Source organism: Hirundo rustica, chromosome 22, assembly GCF_015227805.2.
Source record: "Hirundo rustica isolate bHirRus1 chromosome 22, bHirRus1.pri.v3, whole genome shotgun sequence".
Classification (NCBI taxonomy): Eukaryota; Metazoa; Chordata; class Aves; order Passeriformes; family Hirundinidae; genus Hirundo; species Hirundo rustica.
In genome coordinates, this window is record NC_053471.1 from 3,172,221 (window position 1) to 3,199,742 (window position 27,522).

The following is a 27,522-nucleotide window of genomic DNA, read 5'->3' on the forward strand; positions in this document are numbered from 1 at the left end:
CTGAGCTCGGGGCCGTCGCGATCCCTCCCGGGGAAGAGGAGGCTGCTGAGCCCACGGTTGCCTCAATCTCTCCTTGGGAAGCGGGAGCGGAGCCCGGGGCCGCCGCGATCGCGCTGTGGAGAAGGGGGAGCCGAGCCCCGGTTCGCCGGGATCCTTCGGGAAGGGGAGGCTGAGCGCGGGGTCGGGGGTACGTCAGTGGAGCCGAATGAAGAATTCCGCTCCTGTTATTTCCCTGCGGATTTTAATTTCTTGTTGTTTCTAGGCCGATATGTTGGTTATGGAATTTCGCAGGCGGTGGGAATGGCTGCTCCTGGCTGACTCCGGCCGGGGAGGGAGGGTGGGACGGAGTGTCGGGTGGTATAAACGCATTATTCCCTCTGTGAATATGTATGGCAGACCAGACATCCATTATTTTTTCCGTGACTAATTCAGCAGGAGGGTTTTTTAGAGTGCGTGTGCCTCCACGCGTGGCCTTACATAACTGACATTTTGCCTAACGTTTTAGGCCAAATTCACAATAAAGCCTTTAGTTACAGGGAGTAGATATAAAAGCGAAATATTCCCAGTTGTAGCACGGATGTATCAGTTCCTCTTGCCTGGAAATGTGTATGTACATATTTGGTATCCTCTGGAGGTTAAAAATGAACCGAAGAAAAATAATATTTTAAGAAGCATCAATATAATTTTAAATGTAAAATGTCAGGCCTGATCTTACAGGTAGTACAGTTGACTGGGACTCACATTGGAAACAAGGTCAAATATTGAAAACAGTTATTGTGTAAGTTTTTTATTTGAGATTGACGATGGAGGACTGTAGTGCAACACAATTACTTTGAATAGTATTTCATAGGTAAAGCAAATACAAACTGAAATTCAAGCACTGAGTTTTATTTTATAAGGAAAAGCATATTTAGCACATATATGAGCAGCACCTGGTAAATTACAGGCTGTATTATGTTTTTTTCCTAAATCTGCATTATCTTAGCCCATGGAATTTGTGTGCCTATGATTTACCTGAAAGTCTAGAAAAACAACCTGCAGGAATTTGATTATATGATAAATCAGAAAAGCCAGACAGAATAATTCTAAGGTAATTTTTCATGGCATAGAAGTTTGATTTGCATTCATGAAGTTATAGGTAAAAATACCAGTAAAGCTAATTTGTTTTCTGGGTTTTGATTTTGTGCTCTTTTGTAGGTTTCATCTCTAAACTGTTATGGATTCTACAGATTCTATAATTAGGTATCTCTTCACCCTTTTTATAAACACAAACTCCTTACCAAGGCTCACAATTATTGAATAAAAATCAACTCACCAAAAACCAACTCCAAGCACAATATTGATGAAATATTTGAGAATAACCAAGAATAATATATTTATGGAGATATACTCTAGTCTCATGAAGCAGAAAGTCCAAATTCTTAGTGTTTAATTGATTTGAATTGTTATATTAAAGTTCAGCTGTAAAATGGTAAGGCAATTCATTGGATATTTTGAATTTTTATAGTTCAGTTTTTCACAGGTTTCACTGGAATTTTTTTTTTTACCCTGCGTTTACTCTCAGGTATTTTAGTGTTTGTAGTAACATCTGCTTATATTTGCATTTCACAGCAATCTTTTTACAAGAAATATAAACTTTTCTCCTGCAGATTTGGTAGCAGTAGCTGCAGTGAGGGTTCCAGAATGGTTTCTACTCATATCCCGGCTTTTGTAGATTCAGCTGTGTCCTTGGATGGGGAAGCTTCTTAACCCTAGACTTTAGGGGTTTGGGGAAATGAAGGAAATTATGATGAATGTGATTGAAAAGTAATTAATTTAAAAAGAAATAGTTCTAGTTATATGATGCAAAGGGATGGGAGGAGAAAGATTTTTTTGAATTAACTTTATGCACGTGAAAAATTGGGAGTCAGTATAAGGTAATATTTGAATTAAATATTGTAGAGAGCTCCTCCAGAGGGTTGTGAAATTTGAATTCATTAGTGACCTAAACAGATCGATATTTTTTTTTTAATTTTATTTTGGTCTATGTTGTCTTACACATTGAGAATAAAATATAACCAAGTAAGAACTGCTAAATTCTAACAGCTGTGAATGTGTGTATCCTTTAGGAACACATCTTCCAGAAAAGTAAAGTGACAGTTTAATAACTTAGGAATGACTAGATAAGACATTATTTGAGAGGTGTGTTATGATTTAGTGATACAGACCATGCAATTATTAGATAAAACTCATAATTATTCCATTTTCAGTAAAACAATTATCCTTTTGAATTTTTCATGCATCTTATGCTTGAACAATTAAGATGTTTATTATTTGACACATAACCTTGTTCCTGCCATCTCTGTAATGAACTCTTAAGAGATCAGAGGTCACCATTTCCTAGGTATTAAAAATGGGTTGTTTTGCCCAGTGAGTCGATCAAGGCTTTCATTGCTGTGGCATGTTCATGTTGCAGGAGGAATCCTCTCTCTGAATGAATGATGAAATCCTCTCGAGCTGTAAGTCAGACTGAGTTACCAGAAGAGGCAGAACACCCTGAAGTTGTGAGGTGTGGGTGAGCCAGGAGCTGGGCACACACAAAGTCCACACTGCTTGCCCTGACCTTGAGCTGCCCTGTTTGCCAGTGATCCCTGACACAAGGTCCATAATCTCCTTTAGAGTGTATCTAGGATGGCAGCTGGCATTTCTACCAGGTCCCCATCTCCCTCCTGATATTTTTTGTTTTGTGTTCTGCATTTAAACTGTTTTATAGTCCCCAGGTGTTGGTGTTTGATGGCTCCTGCCTGCCTTGGCTATAGCTTTTCTTAGCTGGAATAAATCCTCTACATCTTCCTGCTACCATGCACAGCAACTCAGGAGTCCTGGAGGGAAAAGGCAGTTATTGCTGATTTATTTTCATGCATTGGAACACTGTGTAATGTTCCTAAGGTGCATTTGAGACTTAGAAAGAAATTTAGTAGGATAACAAGGTATCAAGAGGAGTGGGAATGCAACACCCCAAAAAGGAAAACCTGGTGGAAGTGGGTACCATCACAGATTCTTATCAGAGCCAAGATAATCGCTTCCTTAACTACACAGTTCACAGCCAGCAGCTGCCAGTGCATGGCCAGCAATAGCTGAGATTAGGGATTTTTTGTTCCTTTTGCATTTTCTGAAATTTCTTTTTTTTTTTTTTTTTTTTGTTTCCCAGGTTGTCGTTAATGTGCTGCCTTGCCAGTCTTGTAGGAAAATTTGCTCAATCAAATGCATTAGCAAAAGATCTTCTATTAATTCTTGTTCTAAGGAAATTAAAAAGAGAACAGCTTGGATTCACTTTGTTGGTTGGGTTCATGAGTCCTTGAGAGAAGTGGTGTGGAAATTTTTTTTTTGTCTCATTCGGGGTTTCTTCCTTGCATGGGACAGGAATAATTTGTAGCAGTGATAGGGAATAATGTGTAGCAATCAGCACTAACATTGACACACTCTATGTTTCCTTCAGAAAGAACACATGAAAGCCTCTGGATTCAGACTCAGTCTTTCTGAAAAAAAGTAATTTTCAGTAACTAAAACATATATATATTTTTTAAGAAAGTATGGTCATTCAATAGATGATCGTACATAAAGATATCCAGTGTTTTTATCAGGCTGTAATCTGCTTTAAGGTGCTGCAGAGGCTCCAAAGTGTGATCAAACAAGGCTAAAATCTCATTTTTGTTACGGATTATGTGGCAGATCAAAAGTCTGGTTTTGAAGGAAGAAAGATACTGATGTTACTCAGGATGAAAGCTTGCCCTGCAACGTGCTTGGAAGCAATGCCTCTAAAACAGCCTTTTTTGGGAGAGGAGAGGACAGTGTTTTCTCTTTCCCATGCCTGTTTCTCTCTGGAGCTGCTCTGGCCCTCGCTGTGCTCCCCTCATATCAGGCAGGCCTGGGGCTCCTCAGTGAGTGCTGGGGGTGCCTCTCTGGGAGCTGCACTGGAAGGAGGGGGAAAAGTCTTTAATTCTTCCAGTAAAATGTGCTACATAATGCAGCTGGAGTGGATTGTGAAACCAAAGGATCTCTCAGCCACACTTGTGTCAACTGCTAAAATATTTCTCTATTGTAGTGCAGGCAAAGCACCTGCGTCAGGGTCACCTGTGTTGTGGACAGCCCCTGGTGATTGTTCAGTATGGTTTTAAAACCTCAAACCGTTGCTAATAAATCTTTTAAAGCTTTGTTAACTTCAATGGTTCTATTGCTAATGTTGCTGCTTCCCATAGTTTTTACCTGGTTTCAGGCAGAACATGAGCTGTAGGGATACTTGTAATAACTAACACTGGCCCAGAGGCAGTGTGAGATGAAGGTGGGTGAATTAAGAATCAGTTATTGGCTGTTACAAATAATTATTGTGCCTTGGTTTATATCGGGCTGGATGCAAAGTGCAACTTCAGGCTTCTGCTTCCCACATCTAAATAAACTCTGTCATGCTGAAAGTTACACTGTTTTTTCTCTTGTCTGAAAGCGTGACTGTTGCTGAAAGGGTGTCAAATTGCTGCTTGGGAACAGGAAAACATAGGGACGAAATAAGCAAGTTAAATTCTGTGATAGTAGAAATCCTTGAGGTTTTTCCTTTTTTGTTAATAATTTCTTAGGCATTCTCATGTAGTTCCAAAGCATTAGCTGTACTTGGGAGTGCCATAAATATGCATAATGTTTATAAAAGGTAGGCCTTGGATTGCCATCTGGATGTCATCCCAAATGGAAGTCACGGTCAAATGATGCCCTGATTGTCTGGGTTTTAAGTTACACAAATTTATTGGGTTTGCACTTGGACTAAGTTTAAAAGTTTGTTTCTAAACAGAAAAGAACTTATGAGAAAAATGGTCGTGTATGAGGTGGAATGTAGCTTATAGAGGGATGTGAAAGGTGTACATTTGTAGCAAGGATATAATGAAATTATATTGTTATCTAAGCTCTATTTTCAATAAACTTAATTAAAAACTCAGGTAAGAGCTCAAGGCTTCAAAATTTCCTAACCAATAACTGGGAAAAGATGAGGGAAGAAGGAAGAAGTCATCAAGATCATCTGGAACAAAGTCTTAAAATGGAATTTACTTTGATTTCCCCAGATCACATTGGTTTGCGGGACGGTTTGTACAACCCCAGGTCAGAAGCAGCATTTGGGATCGTACCTCTCATGGAAGCATCTGTCTGGAGAGTAACTCATACATTTGAGGTCTTTTAAGCAGTGCAAATTTTCTTATAACCCCCATATATGGGGGCCTTTGAAAGGGAGATTTGTATTACTTTCAGTTCCCCTCATCACCTCTCCAGCAGTGCCCCCAGTTCCTAGGACAGCTGCTTTGTGCTTTCAGAACGGCCGAGTGCGATTGGTATCACTCATTCCAGCCTTGCTTCTGCCTGTGGATTTAAGGATGGGAGAAAATAAGCCTACATTTCAAGAATAAAAGAACAAATTATCTGTATTTAAGAAAATTTAAAAGTTCAGCACTGAATTGCTCGTGTTGGCCCCTTAAACTCTGTGTTTCTAAGTATAAACTTTTGGAAGTACTGCAAGCACCTTGCACACACTGTTACTTTATCTCTGTGGGGTTTTTGTCTTTCACTTAAAATAACAATCTGGCCGTCATGGTTGTTACAAGTTATATTTCTAGCTACTGACTTAGTTCTGCTTAAAGCAGATGCATGTAGTTACCTATGAGAATTAAAATTCTTGGGTTGTTTGGTAACTCAGAATCTAAAGCGTTCTGTATTTTTTTCATACTTTTGCATTTTTACTCACACTTCCTTAGACTGCTTTTCTCAAGTTAAAAAAAGTAAAATATATCTAGACCACAGTTGTGGCATTTCCCAGCAAACTTGCTAATGCTGTCCTCAGTTACATAATCCACTGTGGGAAGTGAAATAAGGCACTAGGCAGCTTTCTATTATTAATCAATTTTTTTTTCCAATTGATCAGGATTGACTTTGAAGAGGAGTTGACCTGGAAGAAAAGCAGCTTGATATTTCACTGCTTTTTTTTTTTTTTTTTAATAATCCACTGCTTTGGAAATTATTCTCCTCCTTTCTTAGTAAATACTATTTTGATTTTCCTGAAAATAAGTTTAAAGTTACTAAGTTACTATTGAAATACTGGTTTCCTTGTAGAAATATTTTATTGTATTGGGATTTCCTAAGACTTTCTTAGACCTTTTTTTTAAAACTCATAGAATTGTGTAGAAGATGTGGAGAAAATTTGGTGATTGTTCTTTTAGGGAAGAGCTTTGAGATTGATTTGGAGGATTTGTTCCAAAATGGGAAGGGGATGAATTCCTGCAGAGTAGAATAGACTCTGTTTTCCAGAGAGAAACAAGTACTTTTGTTTTTTATTCCTTCTGGTATTTTGTGATTTAGAGTTGTCCTGTAGCTTATAAACTATAAGAGAACAAAATCAATGAGGTACTGACTGCCTTACATCTCACTAAATCTGGCTGACTTGAATTGCTTTGTGTTCCCTCACATTGAGTCAAGGCTTTAGCAGCCACTGTTGCTCTTTCTATGGATTCCTGACCCTCCTGTGCAATCTCTCACTTCAGTGTTTGTTTCCCAATTGGACGCTCTGGGGTTTATGGTGGATGCAAGGTAAAGTCAGTTACTGAGTTCCAGTGTATTCTTATCTTATTTGCCTCTTGTTTGAGCCATCTTTTTATTTAGGGAAGGCTCTAAGTTCTTGTGATAAGAACCTTCTGTACTTCTTAATCATTTCTACTGCCTGTCTCTGGATTTCTTGTTTCTATGCCTCATCTTTTCATAAACCCTTCGATCAGAATTAATATTAATAATGTTGTATCTTTGACTGTACTGAACTTTTTTTATTGCAATTTTCCATAATTTTGCATTGACCATTTATTTTACTTGCATTATTTACAGGGAATGTCTTATACCAAGGGTTTATCTACAGATACCCCATGTAATTTATTATGCAGTGGTGAACAAGCAGATTTAACTAAACTTCAGGAGTGTGCACACAAAGTTTAGCTCGTTTATTCATGGAAGACATTGCAGACTCCATTTGAGTGTGTGCTGAGAGCTCTTTAATTGAGATCTCATTCAGAAGGTAACTTGTGTTTGTCAGCTCTCTAAAGATTCTCTCATCACTGCATTACAAACCTGCAAAATGGCAAAGAAATTCTATATTTTATTTATTAACTATTTTGTATATTTTTCAAATGAACAAAAACATTTGTAAGACTAGAGTGTATTTATTTTTTTCAGTCTGTCAAACCTTCCAATTTATTTTGTCATTCCTTCCAAGAGCCTTACACAGATTGACAGGAATGACTTTGTTCTGAAGAATTCTCACCAGCCTACACTTGCTGTGTTGAGTTCCTCAAGGAAATGTTACAGCAGACTGACTTTCTGCTTGGGTTTATTATCAGTCATTGGAACAAGACTCAGTGGTATTTCAGCATTTGTAGCTAAGAAATTAGGCAATGTCTGACAATTTTCTAGAAGTAGTTACTTGCCTTTAATACACTTCTTCCCCTGGAAAATCACAATATTTATTTGGATCACCAGTGCCTGTGAGTTATTTAAGATGAAGCTTTCTGAGCATTTAAGAGCTTACCAGCTTTTAAGAGTTAATTCTGTTGATACGCTTTGTTATCAGAGTTCTGTGAGAGCTTTTGATTGACTGTGATGAATGCTGCAGAGCTTCAGAGAGGCACTGTTATTAATGTGCTGATTGACATAAAGTTATTCTAGTGAGAGTATTATAATAGCTGAAAATCCATCATCTTGATTATTATTGCTGCAAAATGCCATGGAAATGAGTAGTCAGCTATACATTATTCTAACTCTTGTTGAGAGCCAGATGCCTCACTGGAGTCTCCTCAGATACAGATCTCATTTTGTTTGGCAGCCCATCAGAAACAATTTGACTGTTGAATGGGAAAGGCCTGGTGTTTGTAAATGTGACTCGATTCATAGAAATTTGGGCAAATTTTCTCAGGCATCACCATTTTTCAGGGCTGAGTCCAATGCAAAGTTCCATATGTTGCTGCCAGTAAAACTGCAGACTGTGGAGATAGTGAGCTGTGGTGTAAAGCAGCTCAGTGCAGTGAGAGCTGAGGGCTGGGATCAGAACATTCAAACACCTGCCTTTGCCATCGCTGCATCCTCAGCCAAGTCTTACTGTTGTCTTGGGCTTTTCCCAAGGAATAGGTCTTACCAAGGGGCAGTGAGGAAAAAATGAACTTTTCCTGCAAAGTGTTCCCTTTCAAGTTGTAGGTAAAGAGCAGCAAGTCCAGTGTTTCTGATCTTACAGACCCTTGTCAGGAATTGCAAAAGCAAAGTGGACTTTGTGCTGAAACTTAGCTCATGGCTCTCAAATCCTGAACTGTTCGGTGTCACTCTCTGCTCTCCCCGCTCAGATACCAGAGCTGGTTTTATTTTCTGGTTCCTTACCTGCAAATTAAATTGTCCAAATTACATTACAGTGGCATTTTATTTCTGGAGTCTGTTTTAGTTGATGTTTTATACTACAAACAGGTGTGTGCAAAGAACTTCTAGTTTTAACCCATTTAGATCAAATTAGACTTTCATCTTGCACATAGCAGTTAACTGAGCAGAAGTACATTTGTCCTCTGAGATTTGTTTTCACTCTTTGAAAAACGGAAGAAGTTGCTGTTCCCTGTAAGGACTTCATGAGCCTGTGACCTTTCTTGGTCTCACAAATTAAGCACATAGCAATTTGCTCTTGTCTGCTTTGGGGCATATTATAAATTTAGAACTTCTGTTGTCAGTCTTGTTAACATGAGCACCAACTGTTGCCATTGTCCTGTAGCACAGTCCTTTTGAGAAATGGACTGATTGGGCAACTGGAGGATTACAGTTCCTTTGGAAATATAATTCAGTGTATCTCATGTTATCAGAGAAGGCTGACAAGAATTTCTCTAAGAAAGTATCAGTGGGCTGTGGCTGAAATGAATGAAGCACTTTGTTTCACCAAGGAAGTGAAGCAAATCTTCCACAGTTTCCCAGGAGATAAAAATTATTTGTTGACTATATTGTACATTAAAATGATGAGTTTACATGGTAATATTTATCCTCATTTATCTACTTCTGTAAAGGATGGTGTGATTTTTCTGAAATATGACTTTATATTTGTCTGAAGCTGGAAGGAGATGAGTCTGCAAATTTAACAGATAACAGAGAAGCAGAGTTTTCATGCTGCATATATGTTTTGGCAGGAACTGCTTATTAACAATTAATGTTCTTTGTTAGGCTGGAGACCCAGTTGAGAAGATACTGTAATATTTTTAATGGGGACTGATGGAAAAACACTGCATATTTACCAGTAGGTAGTTGGTTGTACTGAAGAAATATAATAAGGTTAAAGGAAAGAAATTTGGAAATGGATATCCAAGAGCAGGTGAAATACATTGTAAAACACAGAGGGGTGATTTTGCTGGGAATACTTGTTGGAGAAAAAGTTCTGAGAAGTGACATGCTGCAGATGTGCTAAACATAAATGACATGACAAATTTGAATAAAATGACTAACAGGACAAATTTGAGTGACTGTAAATGAAAATGTTGAGTGTGGCCTTGTGCAGTTCTGAGGGGTTTAATTTTATCCATGGGAGCTTTAGTGTGGTGGTAGCACTGTGCAGATCCTGCATCTGTGAGAGGCTTTGCTCTTGTTTCCTCAGCGGTGGGGACTCCTGTTACAGTAATCCTAGGGCTCCTGTTTGACACAAAGGCAGCCCTGTTTCCTGGGAATTGTAGCCTTTGTACAGCTGTGTTCTCCAAGCAAAGCCATCGCCCCTGTCTGGGCAAACGTTTGGGTCTGTGGTTTGGGTTTGATTTTTCATGCAGTGACAGCTTTTCATGTCTGGCATAGAGAGGCAAAATTGCTCTAGATAGCAAGACGCCACCTTGATCAGCTGTGTGAGAAGGGCTTTTGGGTCTGCAGTGGACTCAAAAGTCTCTTTTTTCTATTCTTTTTTTAAAATGTCACTTATTTGTGTGACTGCTGTTAAATTGGAACACACCTGTTTTTCAAACAGCAGAATAATATGGCAGGTAAAGGCCTAAGTAGTTACTGTTGAAGATAATTTAGCTAAAACCCCACATGTTTTTGATGTTTTTGATCTCACACAAATAGTTGTGTGAGAGCTTTCATTTGCATTACCTTGTAAATGCTGCTGTCAAAATAGATGGTATTTCTAATTATCCAAGAGTAACTTCATTTCACAAACATTTTGAAGCAAGCTCTAAGTGACTAGAAGCAACATTTTCTAGGCTTAGATAAAAGCTATGATTGGTTAAAGCAGAGATTTAAATTTAGACATTTTCTGCATTAAATACACAATTTGGGTGCTCTATTTTTAACTGAGCTTTATATAAAAACTGGCTAAATATAGAGAACAGTTATTTCTGGAAAGTGTGTGTGCCAACTGACATTTCTTTTGCTGCTGCTTTTGTCTTAATACTTAGCAAAACAAAAGCTCATGGAATAGAAGTACAGAGAAGAATGTTCATCGTGTTTTCTGTCCTGGGCTGGCTGTGGGAGCTGTGGCAGCCATGGAACAACTTGCTAGGAATTTGTAGTGGATGGGGGGAGGATGTGTGATTAGGCAGGCTGGGAGGCAGGAATAAACCAGGAGTTGGAGTGATTGAGAAAGTTTAGAGCGAGTCTGGTCACATACTTGTGTCCCCTTTCTACTGTGTTAGAAATATTGGCATAAGGGCAGAAATAACATTTTCAAATCTTGCTAGGATAAAAGCTCTACATGTAATTATTTATCCTTAATTGTTCCATCACAGATCTTGCGTGGGTTAAAAGTGCATGGAATTAAACCCTTGTTTGCCGTGCCGTAATTGTTGGGTGACATTCTGTACTACTTAAGTCATTATAATTAAGTCTTATAGTCTATAAATTTAAGACTTCCTGGGATGTGCACTCAGGTTAGTCAGAAGGCAGAATGTGTTGGGGATTGGAATGAGATGCTGCAAGAGTGGATGGCATACTGTGACAGACAGGTAATGTAAACTGGTTTTGTCTCTTGTTTGGTACAGAGTTATGGTACATAATTTAATTTACAAAATGTAACTTGTATAAAAAAGTCTGGTGATAGCTCACAGTTCAGCTTGTAGGGATTGGTGTAATACCACACATTTAACACAGGCTTCCCACTCAGGATTTTTCACCAGTTTTTAAAAATCTGTTTATCTGAAATTTGTGAACAGTTTCAAATTTTCTCACAAACTCCGTGTAATGGCAGAATATTCCCTTCTGCTCCTTGCAAACTGTTGGGTTATTTCTTTCTCTTGGCATGGTGCACCTGTGGTGCCATCCTCACATTTCTTGTACTGACTACCATAATTCCAGAAGTTTGTGGTGAGACACAGTAACATGATCTTCAGCGCTATCGTTAAAGTGGAGACTTTGCCAAACATTTGCAGAAATTGGTGTTTTAAATAGCCCAGCTCAGAATTTTCTTGCGCTTTCCATGGCAACAAGTTCATCTGTTATGCAAATGTCACGTTAACAGTCTCTGTCAGTGCATGGCTCTATTTCTTTCCTGCAAAGGGTGCTTTTAGTCCTGGCACAAATAGTTTCATGCACATGCACAGTTTGGTCTATGTACCTCTGTCTTCAGGTGTCCTGAAACACCTTCCCAAGGTGAGACTTCATTGCCTCTTTTCTGTTGTGGCTGGAAAATGCAGTGATTAAAATGTGCTCTTTATGAGTGAAGAGATGGTTAATGGGTAGCAATAGGCTTATACAACAGGCAGTTTGGTATTAATAGAACTGCTGTGAAGTTTGGATTTCTCTTTCTCCTGCTCCTACTGGATAAGCTTGAAAGTGTCTTTATGGAAGAGGAGATGCAAGTTCTGCTGGAAGAAATTACAGAGAAACCTTTGCTCACTGCATTTGCCCATAATCTGTAGATAATTCACAAGATTTTCCATTTTTTCTGTACTATATAGCTGTATGTATTCTGCCTCTCCAGCTTCAATATTATTTAATACATTAGGTCTAGGCAGATTGATGGTACAGAGCCATGATCTGAAATATTCTTGTGGTTCTCAGGAGCTGGAGGTTAAAATTCTGTTGTGATTGTTTTTGTACAATGTGAAACAGTTCATGTAAATTTCAGTGTTTCATTTGCTTAACGATACCTGAAGTTATGCCTACACAAACTGGTTGTATCTGATAACTTTATAATGGTGTTGCAAGAAGTAGACTCCACCAAATACTTACAATGATGACAGATTGAAGAAAACAGGGTAATAAAAGCTTTTACATTTTGCCTTTTTCTGCAGGTTTTCATGCCTACCTGACAGCATTGTTGAAATGAGCCTCTTAATGATACTGTGCGTGGAGCCATTCACATTTAATTGACATCCCTTTTAGTGAGGTGTTTGTTTCAAAAATGGATCTGTGGCTTGAATTTCACCCTTAGACTTGCTGGAATATGATTAAAAATGTGCTGACTTTGCATCTAAGGTTTTCAGTTTTAGAAAGGCACAGTACTGAAAGTGGAGGTTTTCATGTGTACGTGCCCACCAATGCTTGGGATGATCTGTAGCCAAAGTGGGAAATTCTCCTAGTACGGCGTATCTGTCTTACACTGACAAAGTAATAAAAATTAAAAGCTTTTTTCTGGCTTGTGGGGGGAAAAAAAAATATCAGCAAAGGTGTTCTGTGGCAGCATTAGAATTTTTGAGCTGTGGGCTCTGGGGAAGCCTGTGTTTGGGTTTTGTTGCCAGTACAGGGGTGTTTTTCTCCAGAGCTCTTGGTAGGCAGCAGTTTCATGTGTTGTTTCATTTTGAGTTGGGAGCTTTAGGGTTCCAAAGCTGCTCCCTCTCCAGGTAATGAGTGTCTGTTCAGAGGTACTTGGAGTTCCTCAGCTAAGCTTGCTGGAAACCTTTCAAAGCAGTACTTAAATGCAAGTACTTAAAAGGAACTTTGATATATTGTTGTATTAACAGCAATATTGTGGAAGAAATATTGGAAGTCGATTTAAGCAATGTTTGTTTAAATAAAGCAAAATTGTTGAGGCTTTTTCTTTCGAGGTTGCAATCTTTTTATTCCTAGCCTAATTTTAGCTTTTTTACTATTGTTACTCTTGCTTCCTTTTTCTCCAGTAATTTGCAGCGTGACATTTTGAACCTCAGCTATCCTAGATCACTTAAAACTTTGGACAGCAATTTAAAAAAAGATGTAATGAGCACAGTGGATGCTGTGAGTGAGACACTGAGCCAGGTGCTGGAGCTGTAAGGCTGTGGTGCTGGATGGGCAGCAGTAGTGACCCTGTCTTGTCTCCTCTGAAATGTGGCTCTTGGCTTAGATATTGGAATAAAATATTTGCATAACTTTGCGGGTTTGAGGTCATGTTTTTTGGCAAATTTCTGTAATCCCCTGCTTATATGAATAATCCTCGTATACATTCATTTTATATATATATCTATCTATCTCAGGCGTGTTGTGCTCACCAGCTTTCCCTAAACATTGGGAGTTCTTGGCTGACTCAGTGGCTCAGAGCAGCCCTTAACACATGGCTATGTTGCCCTTTATTTAGCTAGGTGGTTTTTTTTTATTTGGCTTTGCTGTGTGAGCAGGTGCTGGTAGACAATACCGAAAGATTTTGTGAATAATGTAAAAACTAAAAAAGCCCACAATAAAAAAACAACTAAAAAGCAATACAATGACTCTTAAATGCAAACAGAGGAACATATTTTAAAAAGCAGCCTTAATATTCACATCTTAATAGTGAGCATTTGAATTAAACTGTATTTTTTGGTGCCTAGTTACCTTACTAAATAATCAATTCAAGATTTTAAATATGTAAGGTCCTTAACACTCATGTGCTGTGCCATTCACAGTTGGTCAAGATTCTAAGAAGTCACTGCAGCATGTTTCTGCATTTTGTCATATCCCATCCAGCCAACATAACTTGGATTTAATTTTTTGAAGCAATTTATGCTGTTCTTTTGGATTTAGCATTCTGTGTGTGAAAAAGGCGTCCATGTGTTCTGCAGAACAAACAACTACTCAGATTTTTACTGATGCCTGAAGGCTTAAGGAATTTATTTTGAAAAACATGACATCAACCAGCATTCTGGATAGAGGAACAGATGAATTCTGGTGCACAGCAAGCTGTTTCTCAAATTAAAATTCACGTTGTATCAGCATGTAAAAATTCATTAATCAAAAGGATATGGAAATGATCATGCAGTTGTTTTCTGTGGAATTTTCCAAAATAATCTTTTAGCTTGAATATTCACTTAATCTTTATTCCATTCTTTATAATGCCAAAGTACTGGGTTGGTTTTTTGGGGTTTTTTTTCAATAGAAGAAAATAATTAGAAGTTGTTTTATAGAATAGTAGCAGCTATTGCATAGGACTGATGCAGACTTTCATCTCAACCAGTTCCAAAGGGCTAAGTAGTGAGTTTATGTTATTACACTGATTTGCATCGTGAAACTGTGTGGCATTGTCAGTGTAACATGCCAGTTTATCTTTCCCCTTCAGCCACAGCCTTGCCAAGTGCTGCCCTTGTCTGTGCCCTGCTTTTCAGGGGGTCTCTGAGGGAGCTTCTCCACTGTTTTCCAGGAGACTTGAGATTTGGGCAAGTTTCTGTGGTACTTTTCAGCAGAGCACTCATGGAGTAAGGTCTGGGTGTGTTACTGCACTGCAGTTAGTTGTTGGCTACAGATCTCAAAGAAGTAACAGTCATTTCAGCTCATACCAATTATTCTTCTCCCTTATTAACCCAAGATTTGTGGGGAAGCAAATGTCCACACTCTGTATTTCTGGAAGAGATTGAAGCAGTGTTTGAGCTCAGGTGTGAGTGTCCTTACTTTATGATCTTAACTGTGAATGTTTGGTGCTGCAGTTAGAGGTTATTAAAGACAATGGCATCTTGTACAGTTGAGCAATATTTAATTATAGTGTTCAGCTCCAAGTGTATGGAAAGACTGTGTTAAACATCTTCCCTCCCAGCTTCCGAGTATGCTTATTCCATCCCACCAGAAATAACTCAGTGGTTAAATATTCCCATTAGCACTTTGGTTAACAACAAAAGTCTGAGCACAGCTAACTGTAGGTTCTTCAAAGGTGTCTTGGTTTTATCAATAAAATGAAGTATGGGCAAATAAAGATTACTTCTCTCTTACACTGTTGCTCTATTGTTATCTGAACATCTCCAAAACTAGTGGAGTGCTGATGACCTGGACATTGGCAGTAGTATGAGTTCTCCTGTGCCTCTTGCAGTGTTACAAAGGGATTGTAAAAATGTGAAGGCTGAGCTATCTTAGAACAGAAGTGGAGGGGAGAGAAAAAGGAACCCTTTCTGAAAGTTGCAAGACAAAATTGTAAACTGGTGAATTCCTCTTTTGATCTTCATCACTGCAGACAAGTTCCTACTTTCCATCTGTTTATTTCATTCATTCTCTTTTGCATCTTTCTTTTACAATTCTTCTAAAGCACATACACATATATTAAGTTCTGCCCTTCATTTATTCTTTTGTCATTGTTTCCATTTCACTTTCCCTGTGTTTCATTCCTGTATCTTTCTTGTTTAGAACAAGTGGAGGATCCAGCTGGCCGTAGCAGCCATGTAGGACCCTTCAGGAACCTGATGGTAAGTGCACGTGTGTACTTATACTCAGGCTTCCACCAGCTTCTGTGTTCAGAGGCATTTCCCCCCTCCTGCAGGCTTCTGTTCATTCCTGACCTCTGAAACAATAAGAAAACTAAGAGACAGGCCTTGGACTACTCATTAATACCCTTTATATCTGTAGATGATTGTGTTTTTATTGGGAATCTGCAGGAAGAAAATTATGCAAATCTTTCAGGTTTACGTGGATTTTAAAAGCACTTTGAGAAACTCATGGGAGAAAGTCTATCAGCAGCTGTTACGTGTCTTCAAGAAAAGTTCCTGAACTCCAAATATATGAAAGCTGGGAGAGCTTATCAGTGAAGTATCACCTATTACTCTGTTCTTACATTCTCTTCCTGGGCATGTGCTGTTGAATGGTCAGGGCCATGAAATTGTGCGTCTGGGACAGTCATTGTCATGTTTGGGTATCGTGACTTCTTTGAACCTTCTCAAAGAAAGCTGCCACCGAGAACATGAGCAGACTAAAGCTGGTAAAGGAGATCTTATGCAGTGGTTTGGTGTCTCTCATTGGTATGTGTCAGAAATTGATCTGACACATCTGAAATGTCCATGCACGAGAAGTTTGTTCACTGTTCAGAGAAGGGGCGAGTCAGGTGCTGGGTGAATCCTCTCTTCAAAATGCGTCGGTGCTTAGAGGCCAAGAACTTGAAACATCTCCAGCTGTATCATGGAGCAGGTTAGATCATGAGCAAGTTGCATCTCTTTTTAGGACTGGCAAAGTTGCATGACTTTTCAGGACTACTGATCTCCTTTCCATCAGTAGCATAAGGTATGTGACATAAGTACCTTGATTTCCTGTGAAAATCCAGCTATTGTAGTGATTTCTCAGATTGTAATTGGATTTGAGGTACTATAAATTTTATCTTCTCTAACTGAATGATGTGAAACGTATCTGCATGCTTTAGCACTTGAGATTTGTGTTGGTGCCTTTTCATACTTTACCTCACCCTTGAAAGAGCACAGTATATTGCCAATATTGCTCAAAAAAAGAATTCATTGGGTCTTGATTTGCAAACTTCGATGGTAACCTGTTATGCTGAAATTCAGGGCTGCTGTAGAGCGACTTCATCTGCAATACACTGGGCACTGCACTGTGGGGGGAAAATGTGTCTCTGGGCATGAGCCAGGTTTGGCAGGTGAGAGGGCCCCAATCTTTTCATTCTGGTTTCCAGTCTCACCTGTTGAGAGAAATGAATCAAGAATTTTGTTGGTTTTAGGTCAAGATATTGATAGTGGTCTTCAGATGATAAATGGTCTGCAAAAAGGTAGAGATTTCGTAATGGTTCTAGGAATTAGGTGTGATTTGTTATGTCATTCATAAGGTGTATTGTGATGCATGTTTGATTCCTAGGAATGTGTTAAAATCTTATATTTCCACCTTTCTCCCAGAGGTGGAACTGTTGCTGATAAGAAAGAAATAGTGTTCAAATTGGACATTCAGTAGCCTGTCAGGTGAAGAAAGATATGCTTAAACTTCCTTATGCCTATGTGAACACCCAAATATGTGCTAAATCTTCTGACAGTTGCTGGTGTTTGGTATAAAAGCAAAATTGAATGTTGCATTGTTCAAACAATCCAGTATCGGTTCTTTATTGCAGGTTTTAGACATGGGCATCAAAACAGTAATTGATGATATTCAGAGAAAATTGCTAGTTCACTTCAGGAGGAATGTGTGTGTCTTTTCCAAAGGTGACATAAATTCAGTCTGAGTGACTATTGTCAGGTTATAAGAGTAAAATCTGTTAAATTAGATAAATTTTTAAAAGGTTTGTTGTATACATGCAACTGAAACACACTGGAATTTGGGCACGGCCTATGAAATCTGAACTCCTTGAGAGGAAATACAAATAAATATTTAGATAGAGTGTTCAAATCAAAACAAAGTGTTTCCTTTTAAAGCTGAGGCTATCTGAGCTGTTCTCGTGGGGGGGGGGGTGTGTACTTGGAACTTCTCAGTTTGAACAGAAAAGCATTTTTTTAAAAGACATTTCAGTTTCTTGGCTCAGGATGTGAAAAATATTTTCAAGGGGTAAAAAGGAAGAATTTGTTGACATGATCGTGACGTGGTAGAATGTGCTTCTTACTAGGAAGTCGATTTAGGGCTGCAATGGACATTTCTGATCAGAGGGAATGGGCAGTATGTTATAGAGCAGCTTTTTGTGTGTTAGAGGGGGCAAAGGAGGAATTTGGATTGCTGCTTCTGGACAGTTCTTCCCGAGAGTTGTGTGTAGAATTGTGGAGTTTCAGTGGTGGTTTCTGTACTCTGTGTGGAGACTGCAGTCTGCAATGAAGTGAATTGGAAACCATAAACTTTCATTTGTTACTATACACCCCTTATCATAATTTCTGTGTGTTATAGGCCTGAATGTCTAAGATTAATGGCAAAAAATAGCAGTACTTTGTAGTGCAGTGGAAAATGAAGTTTTCAGTGTATTTACGTCTTACAGTACTGGTCGGCTCTTTGCATATAATGCCCTTTTGTGTTCATCATCCTCTGCAATTAATACATGTTGCTTCATTTTGCTAACAGAAAGTGATAATTTGAGCATGGTGATTGTGTCAGAACCCCATGAACTACCTTCATCGTTTGCTGTTACCCAGTTCTGTTTCATTTGGTTGTACTGCCTTTGCCATGTTGGTCAAGCTCAGGCTGCTTTCAATTTTCTTGTGAAGTTATTACGTCATTGCTTTTATCATAACTCTTCTCATTTGGAATGCTTATACAACTAGAATAAACCCCTATGGGTTTCTGCTTTGTAAGATCTTCCAATTAACATTAAGGATTAATAGTATATGAAGAGATTGTCTATTTTCCATATGCTTCTGGAGATTTTCTGTCTTCTAGTTACTGCAGGAATTTAGTGGCCATATTAAGGCATTGGGTAACTGCATGATGTGAGCTGTACAAGTACTTTGTTCTTGCTTTGGAGTTGAGGAAAGTATTTCAGTCTGAAGTTTTCTACCTGAATGCGGTCTGTTCTCCTAATCAATTGTTTGTGTTCCTCAGGAAGGCAGGGTCTCTATTGGAGTTTGTTATACTCCAAACAAAATAAAAGTGTTGAAATCTGCCACTCATACATGACAAATAAAAATTGTTGAGCAGGAATAATGAATGTTTTTCTCTGCAGGAAAGAAGAAGACTCAGGAAGGTAAAAACAAGGGAAAGAAGGCAGCAGATACAAAACAGAAAAAGACTGATTTGGATTCTACTTCTGCAGATATGAGGGATTCTAAGGAGGGTGAGTTCTCAAGTGTCTTTTTTTTTCCTTCTGTTTATCTTTTTTGAATAAAAGGATTGTCGTGTTTAGTACATTAGCAGGTTATCTTACTGTAGCAAAGTGAACATGTTTGTATTGTTTACCCTAATTATTTTACTAGTTGGAACTTGGCTTTTAGAAGCACGTCATTAAATGTACAACTCTGACCACAGGAAAAACTAATGAGCTGCAAGGTTTAGACAAAACCCAAACTCCTTCGAATATAATAGCAGAGCAGAGTCCTTATTCTAGTGTCTTTGGAGCTTAGTTACATGGTCATTATTTATTAATTAACAAAGTCAGTACCAAGGGGGAAAAAACACAGTATTAATTCTTTTGACCCATAACTCTTCCATCCCTTCCCTCTGTTGTCCCTTCTGCTTGCACAACACGTGCACCACTGTTCAGGTGTCTTATGGCCCAGCTAAGGACTGGAGAAGGATTTTTTTGCTCTATAATGTACCCACTTAGGCAACATTGTGGTGGATTGGCAGCAAAGATGTTTTCCTAGAATCATCACAGAATGTTTTGGGTTGGAAGGGACCTTCAAGCTTATCTTCTTCCACCCCCTGCCATGAGCAGGGACGCCTTTCACTAGACAAGATTGCTCAGAGCCCCATCCAACCTGGCCTTATTTTCTTCAGCAGTGGATTTACCCGACAACAGATTGGTAGAACTTTCATGGAGAGATGAAAACATCCATCCACACGAGTAAATAAATGAGAAGTGGTGGTATTGCATTGGGTTAGGAACGTTGGATGTGTTGTGCTAGAAGAAAAAGAAGAAAGGCGTAGCATATCCTGTGTTTGGTAAAAATATCTCATGCGTTTCTTTATTACACTCTTGTGTTCCAGGTCACAAAGAGGAAGATGAAACACCTTCTGTCTCTGCTGTGCTGTCTGTGGAACAAACAGCTGTTATTCAGGAAATGGTAAATCAAGATGTACTTCCAAAGGTGATGATACCCAGTCCGACCAATGAACCAGAAGTGATAACTGAAGACAAACAAGGAGAACCAATAAACTGTGTATCAGATGATTTAGATGATGATGAAGAGGAGGATGAAGAAGAGGAAGATGAAGAGGAGATAGAAGACACCAATATGCCTAAAGAAAATGCTGAAATGCCATTGATATGTGAAGAGAAGTTGGACTCCATGGAAGAACAAAAGAGTATGTCAGAGGAATCTCCAGAAAGCTCTCCAAAGAAAAAACTAGTGGTGAAAATTCCAAAAGCACAGGGGGAATCCAATGGTGATGTTCAGGAAACATTCATGTTTCCCTGCCAGCACTGCGAGAGGAAATTTACAACAAAGCAAGGACTCGAGCGCCACATGCACATCCACATATCCACCCTGAGCCACGCGTTCAAGTGTCGATACTGCGGGAAAGCCTTTGGCACTCAGATCAACAGGCGGAGGCACGAGCGACGCCACGAGGCCGGGCCGAAGAGGAAACCATTCCTGACACTGACCTCGTCACAACACTTGGATAATGTTGCTGATAATCAAGTGATTGTGGATGATGGTCTTAAAGATGACCTGAATGTTTCCAGTCTTGTGCAAGACTCTGTTGTCTTGGATTCTGAAAAAGTTTCCCAGGAAATGTCAAACTCCACGTTTGCTGAGGAAAATAAGGAGCCCAAAGAGTTGCATCCATGCAAATACTGCAAAAAGGTTTTTGGTACTCACACCAACATGCGGAGACATCAGCGTAGGGTTCACGAGCGTCATCTTATTCCCAAAGGTGTCAGAAGAAAAGGCTTCTTTACCGAAGAGCCACCTCTCCCAACAGAGCCGGCCCCAGCAGTCCAGAGCGTGTACATAGCGAGCACAGAAATAGAAGAGGAAGGTGAAGGAGATGATGTCTATCTTATGGATATATCCAGCAATATCTCTGAGAATTTAAATTACTACATTGATGGTAAAATTCAGTCCAACAGCAGCACTAGCAATTGTGACGTGATTCAGATGGAGTCCAACTCTGCAGACTTGTATGGATTGAATTGTATAATCAGTCCGGTCACAGTGGAAATTTCCTCAAATTTAAAGGTTACACAAACACATGTGAATGAACCTCCTAAGGAACCCTCTAGCAGTGGGAGCAGTGAATCCAAAAAGAGAAGAACTGCCAGCCCTCCTCTTGTACCAAAAATAAAAACTGAAATAGACCCAGAACCTATAACTCCTACTAGTTCTTTAAATCTTCCTCTTAGCATTTCAACAGAAAGCTTACCTTTTCATAAAGAAAAAGGGGTTTATTTGTCATCAAAATTAAAGCAGCTTCTTCAGACACAGGATGATAAGAAGATAACTCCATCAAGTGAAATCCCTAAAATAGGACCTTCTGTTACATCATCGCCTATTTTGCCTCCAGTATCCAGCAGATTTAAAAGAAGGACCAGCTCTCCTCCCAGTTCTCCACAGCACAGTCCAGTGCTTCGAGACTTTGTCAAATCAGGTGAGGGAAAAACTGTGTGGAATGATAATATTCGGAGTTCAAAAATGCCAAAGTTAGAAAGCCACAGCAACTCACCTGCTTGGAGCTTGACTGGAAGGGAGGACAAAGAGACTTTGAGCCCTCTTTGCTTTGAAGAATATAAAATATCAAAAGACTGGACAGCAGCTCCGACTTTTGGCAACGTGTGCAACCAGCAGCCACTGGATTTATCCAGTGGTATGAAACAAAGGTCTGATGTCAAAAGCAAGACTCAGGTTCCCTGGGAATCCGTTTTAGATCTAAGTGTGCACAAGAAGCCTTGCAGCGACGCTGAAATTAGGGAATACAAAGAAAACTGCGCGCAGCCGACGTGTAGCGGTGTTAAGAAGAAGAAACCCACCACGTGCATGTTGCAGAAGGTTCTGCTGAACGAGTACAACGGGACGGATGCAGCCCCAGACAGCGCGCTGGGCGTGGACGGTGCCGCCAGCCCCAGCAAGGCCCTGGAGCCTCAGGCAGAGCCCAACGTGGATCTCGCTCTCTCGGCGTCATCTTCCACTGACACTCAGCCCCTCAGCTCCTCCGCTTCCCCTGTGCCACAGGCGTCCGCTGCACCGGCCGTGTGCCAGCTGCCACCATTGTTAACGCCCACCAACCCCCCCTCCCCGCCACCCTGCCCGCCTGTGTTAACAGTGGCCACCTCACCTCCCCCCCTGCTCCCAACGATGCCCTTACCGATTCCAGATGTCGCTGCCAGTGCCACTAACAATTCCTCCTGTCCCTCGCCACTCTCCAACACTACCACCCAGTCCCCGCTACCGGTTCTCTCGCCTACAGTTTCTCCCTCTCCATCCCCCGTCCCTTCTGTTGAACCTCTTATTTCTGCTGCTTCACCTGGCCCCCCTACACTGTCTTCCTCCTCTTCCTCCTCCTCTTCCTCCTCTTTCTCGTCCTCTTCCTCCTCATCGTCTCCATCACCACCTCCTCTTTCTGTAGTTTCTTCTGTTGTTTCCTCTGCTGATAACCTTGAAAGTTCTATCCCAATAATAAAACAGGAAGAAGCTGAAAGCGAGCAGCAGAAAGCAAGAGAAGATCCTCGTACTTCAAGTGAATCAGGAGTAGTGCAGGAAACTTTCAACAAGAGCTTTGTGTGCAATGTCTGCGAATCACCTTTTCTTTCCATTAAAGACCTAACAAAGCATTTATCCATTCATGCTGAAGAATGGCCCTTCAAATGTGAATTCTGTGTACAGCTTTTTAGGGATAAAACAGACTTGTCGGAACATCGCTTTCTGCTTCATGGAGTAGGGAATATCTTTGTTTGTTCAGTGTGTAAAAAGGAATTTGCTTTTTTGTGCAATTTGCAACAGCATCAGCGGGATCTCCATCCAGACAAAGAGTGCACACATCATGAGTTTGAAAGTGGGACTTTGAGACCCCAGAATTTCACTGACCCCAGTAAGGCGAATGCAGAGCACATGCAGGGCCTGCCAGAAGATTCTTTGGAACCTTCAAAAGAGGAGGAAGATGAAGATCTAAATGATTCTTCTGAAGAGCTTTATACTACTATAAAAATAATGGCTTCTGGAGTGAAATCTAAAGATCCTGATGTTCGTATGGGCCTCAATCAACACTACCCAAGCTTTAAACCACCCCCGTTCCAGTATCACCATCGTAATCCTATGGGTATTGGAGTTACTGCAACAAACTTCACAACCCACAATATCCCACAGACTTTTACTACTGCCATTCGATGCACAAAATGTGGAAAAAGCGTTGATAACATGCCTGAGTTACACAAACACATACTGGCCTGTGCATCTGCTAGTGATAAAAAGAGATACACACCAAAAAAAAACCCAGTACCCCTCAAACAGACAGTGCAGCCTAAGAATGGCGTGGTGGTTATTGCTGGGCCTGGGAAGAATGCCTTCAGACGAATGGGTCAGCCTAAAAGACTCAATTTCAATGTTGAGATTAGCAAAATGTCCTCCAATAAACTAAAAATTAGTGCACTGAAAAAGAAAAACCAGCTTGTCCAGAAAGCTATCCTGCAAAAAAAGAAATCTGCCCAGCAGAAGGCAGAATTGAAAAATAACCCATCTGAGACGGACTCTCACATCTGCCCGTACTGTAACAGAGAGTTCACTTACATTGGGAGTTTGAACAAACACGCATCCTACAGCTGCCCCAAAAAACCCATCTCTCCCTCCTCCAAAAAGAATTCTTCCAAAAAAAGTGCAGCTTCTTCACCTGCAAACAGTGACAAAGGCAGCAACCAGCGCAGGCGGACAGCAGATGCAGAAATCAAAATGCAGAGCACTCAGCCTCACCTGGGCAAAACGAGAGCACGGACCTCAGGACCTGCACAGCTCCAGCTCCCCTCTGCCTCCTTCAAGTCCAAACAAAACGTTAAATTTGTACCTTCCATGCGATCTAAAAAGCCAAATTCATCTTCATCATTGAGGAACTCTAGTCCTGTAAGAGTGTCTAAAATGTCCCATGTTGATGGGAAAAAAACTAAGGTGGTTTCTAAAAACAATTCCTCTGGAATCTCCAGCAAAGCATCCCGGAAACTGCACGTCAGAATACAAAGGAATAATAAAGCTGTTTTGCCAAGTAAGTCTGCTGTGGCGAGTAAGAAAAAGGCAGACAGGTTCAGTGTAAAATCTAGAGAGAGGATTGGAGGACCAATCACACGGAGCCTGCAGCAGGCAGCAAATGCAGAGGCAGCAGAAAACAAAAGAGATGAAAGCAGTACAAAGCAAGAACTTAAAGATTTCAGGTAAGCATTTAATTTGAAGTTGAAACAACCCAGGAACATGTTGCTTGCTGTTTTGCCAATTTTCTTGGTCTTTTTATTTTCCTTCCTTTCTTTTTTTTTTCTTTCTTTTTTTTTTTCTTTCTTTTTTTTTTTTTGAGTTTCTCATGCTTAAATAATAAAAACCAACAAACTTGCATTTTCTAAAACATGGATGAGCAGCTTACTGATGCTGAGGTATGATGTACATACTTGATGCATTTTGTCATGTCATGAAATAATACACGGTTTGTATAGAGAATGTCTTTAATTATAAACTGAATTGAAAACTCTGGAAAAAAATAATGTCAATACCTGAGTGCGAATAAACTTAATGTCATTAAAATCAAATGTTATTGGAGACGCTGACCTTGTATTTGGTATCAGACATTTGAGGTACCCCAGAATCATTCTAGATTTATTTATGGTGGTTCACTAAGTTAAACATGACTGCATTCTTTACTTACTAAAATAACTTGCTTTGGTTTGTAATAAAAAGCATTCTCTGCATATATATATATATATATAAAAGAAACAAACCATGACCAAATACTTCAAAAATGTATGTGCATACAGACTGAGATCATTAAATACTTAATATAAGGGAAATAGACATGTAAGAAAAGTTACATGAACATGTAAATTTGTTAGAAGTATCATGCTTTTATGTTTCGCTATAAAATTTTATAATTAAAGTTCTATTTCTTTTTGAGAAGAAGCATTTTAATCACAAGAAAGGGTAATCCTTCAATAAATAAATAAAAATCTTAATCTACGTGCCTGAGTCCCGATTTACGTCTTCATATAGTCTCTCAAATCAATAGTATATTTTGCACAGTGTTTATAACCTTTGTTACCTTGCTCCTGCCCTGTTTTTCTTGGAAACAGGCGTCTGATTTGCTGAGGAACTTTCACAAAGTTCGCTGGTAATTAAGAGTTGTCTTGGGGTTGGTAATTGCAGCGCCTGGCTGTGATTAACACCAGATTTGGGGCCAAGGGTAGGGGTTTTTTAATCAAAGTCATTGCTAGAGGAGGAGGGGGAGGAACTGGCAGCCTCTGTCAGAACAAGTAGAGCAGGATCTGTTCATTGTCAAAATCCAAACTGTTCACAGCTTGTGTGTCTCACAGTGAAGATCTCCGAGGTGCAAATAGCGAGGAAACACTTTGTAAAGGTTCAATATAACAGAATTATTCCCAAGTGCTAGAGAGGAGCTTGACTTTAAATAGTCCATACCCAAATTAGGATATGTTGAAAGAGAAAAATGTTATTGGAATTTGGAGACTAATGGTGTAAAAATGCCTTTTATGAATAAGAAATGTCTACCAGGCCTGTTCCCTTGGGACATAAACATCTTCATGTTAATTCTCATCGGCTGCTCTCTCAGTTATGTGTGAAACTGTATTTAAATGATGCCAGAACAGATCAGTAGAACAGGAAGCCAAAACACCACATCTTTCCATCTAAACCATTTGACCTTAGGCAAAATAACCAAGTACTTGGAAATGGGTGCATATGGGAATTGTTCAGTAGTATTTGGGGAAATCACAATTGACCTGAGGTAAGGTTTCCTTGGCTGGCTCAAATACTGTTGGTTTACTCTGGCTGCTTGGAGTCGTTACCGGTTTAACGAATAGTTACACTAGGGAATTATTTTTGTCTCTGAAGTAACTTTCATAAATCTAGATTGTCTAGTCAACTTCTTTTTATATCAGCTATACAGTATGAAGAATTTTTTTGTCTTCATACACTAATATCAGCACAGTTAAACTTTGATTCTACTCTGTGTAGGCACTGCTGGGTTTTGATTTTTTTTTTTCCAGGAAATCTTAATATTTTTTCAAGACTTGCTTTATGTATATTTGTCTGCCAATTTGTTTTTCACCTTTCACTTTTTCTGTGTAAACATACTTGTTCACAAATTGTTTTGCCATTTATCTTCAGGTTTTGTTTTGTTTTTTTAATTTCTATTTTCTAGGAATCTCCTGTTAAAAAAACAAAACAAAACAATCCCTTAATGCCATGGTAGAGCTGTTGCATGCTCATCTTACGATAAGCACTGCGCCAGGGGATGTGAAATCCAAGCTTTCGAAACCCGCAGAAGCTGAGTCACAACCATAAATTACCTGCAGGCTTCTTACTCAGGCTCAGTGTCAGGCCTAGATTTTCTTACTTTGTGCTTGACACACGCGGGATAATTCAGATTAAAACGAAGGGTACTGTTAAAAACAAGTGGAACCTCGCAGGAAATCATCAAAACAAATGATGAGATTAACTGAACCAAATCTTTTTCTTTTGATTTTGTCCGTACCTTCGTGGATGGTGTTGGGCAGTTCAGTTTCTGTGCTTGGCAAAGCAGCTTCCTTCAGCCTGTCCAGAAATCAGTGTAGATTCAGGGCCAGCAATTGCTGCACTCCCAAGTATTTTTGTCATGTATTAGGTCTCTTAAAGCTTTTTGTCTAAATGAGCCAGTAGAGGCCAACCTAGCACGGAAGAATTCCCTTCCCACCTTTTCCTCACTTTCTGAATCTTTTAGATGCCCAGTACACAGTGGGGGTAAAAAAAAAGCCTGATTTGGAGGTTTTATGAATTTTCCAAGTTGCTATTTACACATGCAAGTATAACTTTATATAGCAGTGATGAATTTCTAAACGCCAGATATATAATGGATGCAGTGTATCTTTTTATGGATAGGAAGGCTAGAGCAGGGCTGCAGACCTGCATATTTTGAAAATGAAATATATAATTATTCTAAAAGATTGTACACCTCTAATTTAAGACAATGAATTGGTCTATTGTTCATAACAGCTTTTTATGGAAATCCTGTTTCTCACGTGTTCATAGAGCTTTCACGATTAATGACAGAATGGATGGAAAGTGACTAGTTTCTTTATGCAGACACCCCTTTTATTTTTTGTTCTTAAAAAGTAATCTACCTCTTTAAAATTTGTAGTTTAATACTTGTTTGGTGAATTTGTGCCACTTTAACTTTCACTTTCACTATCATTCCCATTTTGTTACATTTCTGTTATGGGGACTTTATGTTGAAATATTGTATAAAGCATTTGTAGCAAGTTTAAAAAAATAAAATATTTAAAATTATTTAAATTGTTTTGGACACTTCAATTGTACTATATGTGATTTACATTTTACATTAATTTCATTTTGTTTTCATTTTGGGTTGTTGATCTTGGAGCATGTTCCTGTATTAAAGTTTGCTGTTAGTTATATTGTTTCTTCTATTGGAGAGTGATATAAAGACTATTCTAATGAAAATATTAAAAATTGCAATTTGACATAAAAATGGGGTTGTCCTTGCTTTTGAACGCTGTAGCCTTGCAGGAGGGCTGTAAATGCAGGTGAGCAGTTGAAGAGG

General features: G+C 39.3%; 1 protein-coding gene across 3 annotated transcripts in view; it reads left to right on the forward strand.

Annotated features, from left to right (window-relative positions):
• Positions 1-27,522, forward strand: part of PRDM2 (PR/SET domain 2) — a 63,368-nt gene that overhangs the window by 22,294 nt on the left and 13,552 nt on the right. For 2 of the 3 annotated variants that reach the window (XR_005703864.1, XM_040084339.1), the window contains exons 7-8: positions 18,782-18,892; positions 19,765-24,133. Coding sequence is in view for 2 of the 3 variants with exons in the window: in XM_040084339.1 (XP_039940273.1) it covers positions 18,782-18,892; positions 19,765-24,133 (4,480 nt within the window). In the remaining variant the exon portion in view is untranslated. Of the gene's footprint in view, positions 1-15,600; positions 15,615-18,781; positions 18,893-19,764; positions 24,134-27,522 lie in introns of those variants that run through there. The other variant, XM_040084340.1, reaches the window with a different exon arrangement.